The sequence below is a fragment of the Bos taurus genome, chromosome 11 (assembly GCF_002263795.3).
Source record: "Bos taurus isolate L1 Dominette 01449 registration number 42190680 breed Hereford chromosome 11, ARS-UCD2.0, whole genome shotgun sequence".
Classification (NCBI taxonomy): domain Eukaryota; kingdom Metazoa; phylum Chordata; class Mammalia; order Artiodactyla; family Bovidae; genus Bos; species Bos taurus.
The window spans coordinates 106,160,682-106,168,704 of record NC_037338.1 but is presented as its reverse complement, the minus strand read 5'-3'; the positions used below and the strand labels follow the sequence as shown (position 1 = coordinate 106,168,704).

The 8,023-nt window shown below is 50.7% G+C and overlaps 1 protein-coding gene across 1 annotated transcript in view; it reads left to right on the top strand.

Annotated features, from left to right (window-relative positions):
- The window catches only part of LOC100336900 (mannosidase, alpha, class 1B, member 1), a 31,638-nt gene that overhangs the window by 606 nt on the left and 23,009 nt on the right, over positions 1 to 8,023 (top strand). Inside the window, exon 3 of the mRNA XM_024999733.2 lies at positions 832 to 990. Within this exon, the coding sequence (XP_024855501.2) occupies positions 832 to 990 (159 nt within the window). The remainder of the gene's footprint in view (positions 1 to 831; positions 991 to 8,023) is intronic.

The window sequence follows — 8,023 nt, the reverse complement described above, 5'->3', positions numbered from 1 at the left end:
GTAAGAAGAGTTCGTGTCACCTCAGGCCGCCGCCTGTGTCCTTTAACAGGACCGAATGTGTTCGTGCCAGTTTGTGTGTGTGTGTGTGTGTGCGCGCGCGCGCGTGCACGAGTCCGTACCCACAGTCAGTGATATTTCGGGGCCTGACTCTACCCGCTGGAAAGCAAGGCCTGCGAAGAGGCCCTGAGCCGCGCCCTTGGGGGAGGCAGAAGGCTCAAAAATGGGGGCGAGGCCCTGGCTGCCTGGCCATGTGACTCGGGCTCCCTCCTAGAGAGCTGAGAAGAATGGGGGGATGACAGTGATGGCCCCATGTTGAGCTGCATCTTCCAGGAGAGTCTGAGGGTCTGAACCCCAACCAGCTGTGGAGAGGCCATGCCAGAGGGGGTCGGGTCTGCAGCAGGCGGGAGGAGGGCCAGGGGTGAGGAGGCCTTGCTGATGCAGACACCCTGTGCGCACCCTGTCTCCCTCTCCTAGTGCACTCCCGGCCCCCAGAACCCCCTCCTGCCCCTTGACACAACCGCCTTGTCCTTCCAGTCCTCAAGATCCCAAGTCTTTGTCCTAAGCCCCTCAACCCCCGCCTGTGCTTCCTTCTCCCTAACTCAAAGGATGACTGACGCTCCGCCCACTACCAGTGACATCAACCGTTTCCAATAGCAACTGAGGATTCTGCAGACCCAACAGCAGAAGCCCCCAGTGGGGACAAAGCAGGGTGGTCCCCACACCTAAGCGATGTCCTAAGCGGTGGAGAGGGGAGGGGCCAAGTCCCTCCCGACAGGGCCCTGGCCCCGTCCCCTGCCTTTCTCACCCCCATTCTGACTGGCCTGCCCCCAGTTCGACACAGACACTGCGGGAACCCTGGCTGCAAGGCGAGGGCTGCAGCGCTTGGCATGCTCTCTTTCTTGTCCCCTTCTCTCTCAACGCGAGGAAATCATTGCTTGGGGGCCACTGTACCCGCCTGCAGCTGCACCCACACATCCCTCTGCTCTGGGGGTGAGGTCCACAGCCTGCCGTGTGGTCTTAGGAGGGCTTGGGGGGTGTGCTCAGAGGCCCAGAGCCAGTCCCATCTTCACAGGGTCTGTGGCCTCTGGTGGCTCAGAGCTTGGAGTCTGCATGGATGCGTGGGGACAGGCAGCCAGCAATGCTGGCTCTGGTGTGGCCCCGACAGCTCCAGGTCAGTGCAGGGAGGAAGGAATTCACCAGGGGCCAAAGCCACCTGGGGGCCTGGCTCCTCCCATCCACCTCACTCCCCCAGGAAGGGGTGCTGGAGAGACTCCTATGGGGCCTGGAAAGAGAATTTCTACATATTCCCTGGCCCAGGGCTGGTTGCTACACAGCTGGAAGCTTGAACGTGGCCGTGGCTGGAGCACTCACACCATGGGCGCTGCCTGTGGCCGTCAGGGCTCTTCTTTCCCTTGAGGCCTCTTTACCAACCCAGCACTGCCTCCCCAGGCTGCCGGCATTCCAGCTTCTGCCCAGAGGCCCTCGCGTGCCACCGGCCTCAGTCTTTCCCATGCTGAGTCTCTCCTGGGCTCTGCAACCCCTCTCACCTTGTGGGCTTCTTCCACACCCCCAGCAAGAGGGGTGCAGCTGCAGAAGGGCTCGACCCTGCTGCTTGCTGCGAAAGATCCTGCCGCGGGCTGAGGCTGCCTGAGCAGATGCCTGCCTGTACCAAGATGCTTCAAAGCCTTATTAAGAATATTTGGATCACCATGAAGTCCTACTATATCTAAGCTTACCAGGAGATTTGGGTAGGAATGGGGTTAATGGGCTTCCTTGCGCTAGTGGTAAAGAATCAGCCTGCAATGCAGGAGACACAGGAGACTGGGGTTCGATCCCTGGGTTGGGAAGATCCACTGGAGAAGAAAATGGCAATCTGTTCTAGGAGTCTTGCCTGGAAAATCCCAGGGACAGAGGAACCTGGTGGGCTACAGTCCATGGGGTCACAGAGAGTCGGACACGACTGAGTGACTAAGCAGCAGAGCAGCTTATAAAATCAGGAGTGCTGATAGAAGAAGTAAAGCCTGGGACTTCCCTGCTGGTCCGATGGTTAAAAGTCTGCCTTCCAACACAGGGGAAGGACTGTTCCATACCCCATGCTGCGGAGCAGAGCTCTGGAACCACAGCCAGAAAAGCCCTTGGGAACCACACAACGGAGCCCGTGAGAGCCTGAGCTCTGCAACCAGAGAAGCCCATGCACCACGCTGCATGCGGGTCCAGTGCAACTAAGAAGTGCATTTTTAAAAAGAAAAAAAGAAAGAGGGGGAAAAAAAGTGAAAATAAAGGCTTGAAAGCTTCCAGGGCTGCGCCTGCTCACAGCCATCACTAACCAGCTTCACTGGGATGTCGGTCTGGCTGGGTTGTGGGAATGCGGGACGTGGTGTTGACTTGCGGCATTGCTGCTGCCCTAGGGCAAGATTGAATGTACCTGTGACTCACACACACACACAGACACACAAAGACACACAGACACACACACACAGACACACAAAGATACACAGAGACACACACACAGACACACAAAGATACACACAGACACACACACACAGACACACAAAGATACACACAGACACACAAAGACACACACAGACACACACACACACACAAAGACACACACAGACACACACACAGACACACAAAGACACACACAGACACACATACACAGACACACAAAGACACACACACAGACACACAAAGACACACACAGACACACAAAGACACACACAGACACACACAGACACACACAGACACACAAAGACACACACAGACACACACACAGACACACAAAGACACACACACAGACACACAAAGACACACACAGACACACAAAGACACACACAGACACACACAGACACACACAGACACACAGACACACACACAGACACACAAAGACACACACAGACACACACACACAGACACACAAAGATACACACAGACACAAAGACACACACAGACACACACACAGACACACAAAGACACACACAGACACACATACACAGACACACAAAGACACACACACACAGACACACAAAGACACACACAGACACACAAAGACACACACAGACACACATACACAGACACACAAAGACACACACAGACACACACAGACACACAAAGACACACACACAGACACACAAAGACACACACAGACACACACACAGACACACACAGACACACACAGACACACAAAGACACACACAAAGACACACAGAGACACACACAGACAAACAGAGACACACACAGACACACACAGACACACAGACACACACAGACACACACACAGACACACAAAGATACACACAGACACACACAAAGACACACAGACACACACAGACACACAAAGACACACACAGACACACACACAGACACACACACAGACACACAAAGACACACACAGACACACACAGACACACAGACACACACAGACACACACACAGACACACAAAGATACACACAGACACACACAAAGACACACACAGACACACACACAGACACACAAAGACACACACAGACACACATACACAGACACACAAAGACACACACAGACACACACACAGACACACAAAGATACACACAGACACACACAAAGACACACACAGACACACACACAGACACCCAAAGACACACACAGACACACACACACAGACACACACACACAGACACACAAAGACACACAAAGACACACAAAGATACACACAGACACACACAGACACACACAGACACTGCCAGGACTGGACCCCTGAGTCCGGCACGTCAGATTCTGTGGTCAGGACAGAGGAATGCTGGGGTGCCGCCTCTGGCCCCCAGTGGGAGAGAGGTCCTGTCCATCCCAGGGGGAGGCGGGGAGCCTCCAGCTGCACTTCCAGGCCTGGGGCTCAACCGGAGCCCAACCTGGTTCCCCATGTGGAGGGAGCGGCTTCCCCTCCTCCCTGACTCCAACCCAAGGGCTGTCAATCACACATGCAGTCCCTCCTTGGCCTTGCTCCATTGGCTGAGAGAGAGTCACGTGACTCAAGCAGAATTTCCCGCCACCCCCCACCCCAACCAAGGGATTTTCCCGAGGATTTTGAGCAAATCAGACACCGGGTGATCTCTGAAGGCTGAGTCACTTGTGGACACTCTTCCGTCAGGAGGACGCTGACAGGCAGGTGGAGCTTTTGTGCAAGTGCTGCGTCCAGACTCCCGGCCTGCGGCCAGTCAAGGGCCTGCCTCCAGACCAGGCCTGGGGAGCTGGGGCTGGCCATCTGCAGGCCTGGCCCCTGGGACTCCGTCCTCGACCTGGGGGAGCCCGAGGGCTCTCACCAGCAAGGCTGCGGACGCCCATGGTGCCATCTTGCTTGCCCTCACGCTGATTTCCATCGAACACCTTCTCCAGATGGCTCTTCTGCCCGCCTCCCCCACAGGATCCCCCTGTCCCTGTCCTCACTGACTTTCCAAACCCTAACTTCTGGGAAGCCGGCCTTCCCAACAGGTTTCCCAGGAGGCGCAGTGGTAAAGAATCTGCCTGCCAATGCAGGAGACACAAAAGATGCGGGTTTGATCCCTGGGTCAGGAAGATCCCCTGGAGTAGGAAATGGCAACCCACTTCAACATTCTTGCTGGAAAATTCCATGGACAGAGGAGCCTGGTGGGCTACGGTCCATGGGATCGCAAAGAGTCAGACACGACTGAGCGACTGAGCATGCAGACACGCATCCTCTCAATACTACAACGTCCCCGCAGGTCCCACTGTAGGGGGACTTTCACACTTCATTCACCCACAGACATTTGCTGGGCTCCCGTGGCGTGGCAGGCACTGCTCTAAATTACTGGAGTACAGCAGCGGGAAAGTGAGATTCCTGACTTAGCACACGGCAAGCAAATAAGGCTCTCAGACTGTTTCCCGCAGTGTCGCATGCTCCAAGGAAGAGAGAGGAGGGGAGGAGGGAGCTCGATGGGGCCGCACGGTGGTCTCCGCACCCCTGCAACATCTTCGACATGCGCCCCTTCAGAGGACCCCCAGTCTCTCTCTTTGTACGTGGTGGGACCGGCGGACTGCTTCTGAGAGGGCTGTGGCAGAGGGACACGTGTGGCTCTCAAGGGGAGGTCCGAGGAACAGCTGTGCTCGGGCGCCGTCCTTCCGGGGTCACTGGCTCTGAGGGAGGCCAGTGTGGACAGGCCCTCCTGCCGGTGGCCAGCACCAACTCGCCAGCTGTGGACGTGAACCCCTGTGGAAACTCCAGGCGCCCTCTGGACCCATGTAGCCTTCGAGCGTGGCCAATGTCCTGACTGTCACCTCGTGAGGGAACGGGAGCCTGAGCCATTCTGCAAACTGCTCCAGAATTCCTGACGGTGGAAACAGAGATAATACATGTTTATTGTTGTTTTGATCAATGGATGGTTAAATAATCAATACAGGTTGCTTTTTTTCTGAATTAAATGAGAGAGCAAACCATGCAAATATCTGAGGAAAGAGTGTTTCAGGGACGGGGATGCCAGAGCTTGGAGCAGGGGAGCGATGGGGGAGGCAGGAAGGAGGCCGTGGAGGTGGGGAGCGTGGTCCTGTGTCCGGCCCGATGAGGGGCCGGCTTGATTCTATGTGAGATCGGAAGGATTAGACCAGGAGAGGGACATGGTTCAGTTTAGCTTTTAGAGAGGACCATCCGGCTGCTGTGTGGATAATGAGAGCAGAAGCGGGTGGCCACCCAGGAAGTTACTGGGATAATTCGTGTTCCAGTGTAGAGACACAGATGCGACAAGATAGGGGACAAGAAGGTGAGGAGCCAAGAATAACTCCGGAGTTACTGTCCTGAGCAGCTGAGAGAATTGTGGTACTACCACGAGGAATGGACATACCCAGGTCTAGGAGGTGTTTAGAAGCAAGAATCAAGACTTTTCATTTTCTTATAAAGCTCCCACTAAGCCACAAATCCTGAATGCTTTGAAGGCTGTGTTTTTTGTTTTCATTAAGTTTCATGTTTTCCTAATTTCTCCTGTGATTTCTGCTTTGATTTATGGGTTATTTAGAAGTCTGTTGTTTAATTTTCAAATATTTGGAAATTCTCTGAATGTATTTCTGCTACGGATCACATATGTTACAGAGAACGTATATTGTGTGATCTTAAATGTATTGAGACTTATTTTATGATTCATAAGGTGGTTTTTCTTGGTGAATATTCTATGAACCTGAAGGAGATTGTGCATTTTGCTGTTGTTGGGTGCAGAGTTTTAATAAATGTAAATGTTCCTCAGGGTGGTTTTATCGAGCGTGTTCCTTCATGACTGACCATGCTTACCATCTTTTCTGGTGCTTATTGGCCTTTTGCATGTTTTCTTTGGAGAGATGTTTATTCAAATATGTTGCCCATATTAACTGGGTTAATTTTCTTCTTCATATTGAGTTATAAGTGTCTTATATTCTAGATAAGGCTCTTTTATGTTTTTTTAATATTTTCTCCAAGTCTGTGACCTTAATGTGGCCTTTAACGTGCAAGAGTTTTAAATTTTGATGAAGTCCAGTTATCAAATTTTTTGGTAGTTGATTGCACTCTGCTATATGTAAAATATCTTTGCCCAATCCAAAGCCACAAAGATTTTATTTATGTTTCCATCCAAGAGTCATGTGGTTTGGGTTCTCACATTAGGTCTATGATCCGTTTTGAGTGCTTTTCTTTATATGGTAGAAGGCCAGGGGTAAGGTCAGGGTACGGCCAGGGGTAAATTCATTCCTTTCATGCAGGTATCCAACGGACTCAGCACCATTTGTTGAAAAAAGCTGTCCTTTAATCACTGAATTTTCTTGCTATCTTTGTAGGACACCAGTTGACCATGAGTGTAAGGGTTTGTTTCTAAACTCTCAGCGATGTTCCGTTGATCCGCGTGTCTTGTTGGCTCGGACTGCGCAGTCGTGACTATTGCAGCTCTGCACACCTAGTGTTAGCTCTCCAGCTTCATTGTTTCTCAAGATTGCTTTGGCTAGTCTGGGTCCTTTGTAATTACAAATGTAATTTAGGATCATCTTGTCAATTTCTGCTAAGATTTGATAGAGATTGCAGTACATTTATATATTAAGACAACTGCAGTCTTAAAAAATGGAGTCTTTTAATCCATTATTAATATTTAGAATATCTTTATTTTCAGCAGTGTTTTGTAGATTTTAATGTACAAAAACTTACAGTTATTTCATTAAATTTATTCCCAAGTTTTTTTTCCTGCAATTTTGAATAAAATTATTTTCTTTATTTTTAGCCTGGTCATCAATACTATGCATGTAGAAATAAAACTGACTTTTGAGCATTGACCTTGTGTCTGTAAGCTTTCGGAATCTGTTTATTAGGTCTAGTAGGTTTTTGGTTGTTCTCAACTGCTGAGCATTTTGTAGGGATCACATTGTCTGTGTGTTAATAGACACTCTCCTTTCTTCCTTCCCAGTCTGGAAGCTGTTTGTGTCTTTCTTGGGAGAGTGAACAAGACAGAACCTCTCGTTCCAAGACTGAAATGGTGAGAGCAGACGTCTGTGCCGTACTCCTGATCTCAGAGGGAAAGCATCTGATTTTTCACTGTCAAGTACAATAGTAGCTATTGGGTTTTGCAGGCAATTGTAGCAGGTTAGGGAGTTCTCTTCTTTCCTTAATTTGTTGAGAGCAAAGCTAGTGGAGGTGATGGAATTCCAGTTGAGCTATTCCAAATCCTGAAAGATGATGCTGTGAAAGTGCTGCACTCAATATGCCAGCACATTTGGAAAACTCAGCAGTGGCCACAGGACTGGAAAAGGTCAGTTTTCATTCCAATCCCAAAGAAAGGCAATGCCAAAGAAGGCTCAAACTACTGCACAATTGCACTCATCTCACACGCTAGTAAAGTAATGCTCAAAATTCTCCAAGCCAGGCTTCAGCAATATGTGAATTGTGAACTCCTGATGTTCAAGCTGGTTTTAGAAAAGGCAGAGGAACCAGAGATCAAATTGCCAACATCTGCTGGATCATGGAAAAAGCAAGAGAGTTCCAGAAAAGTATCTATTTCTGCTTTATTGACTATGCCAAAGCCT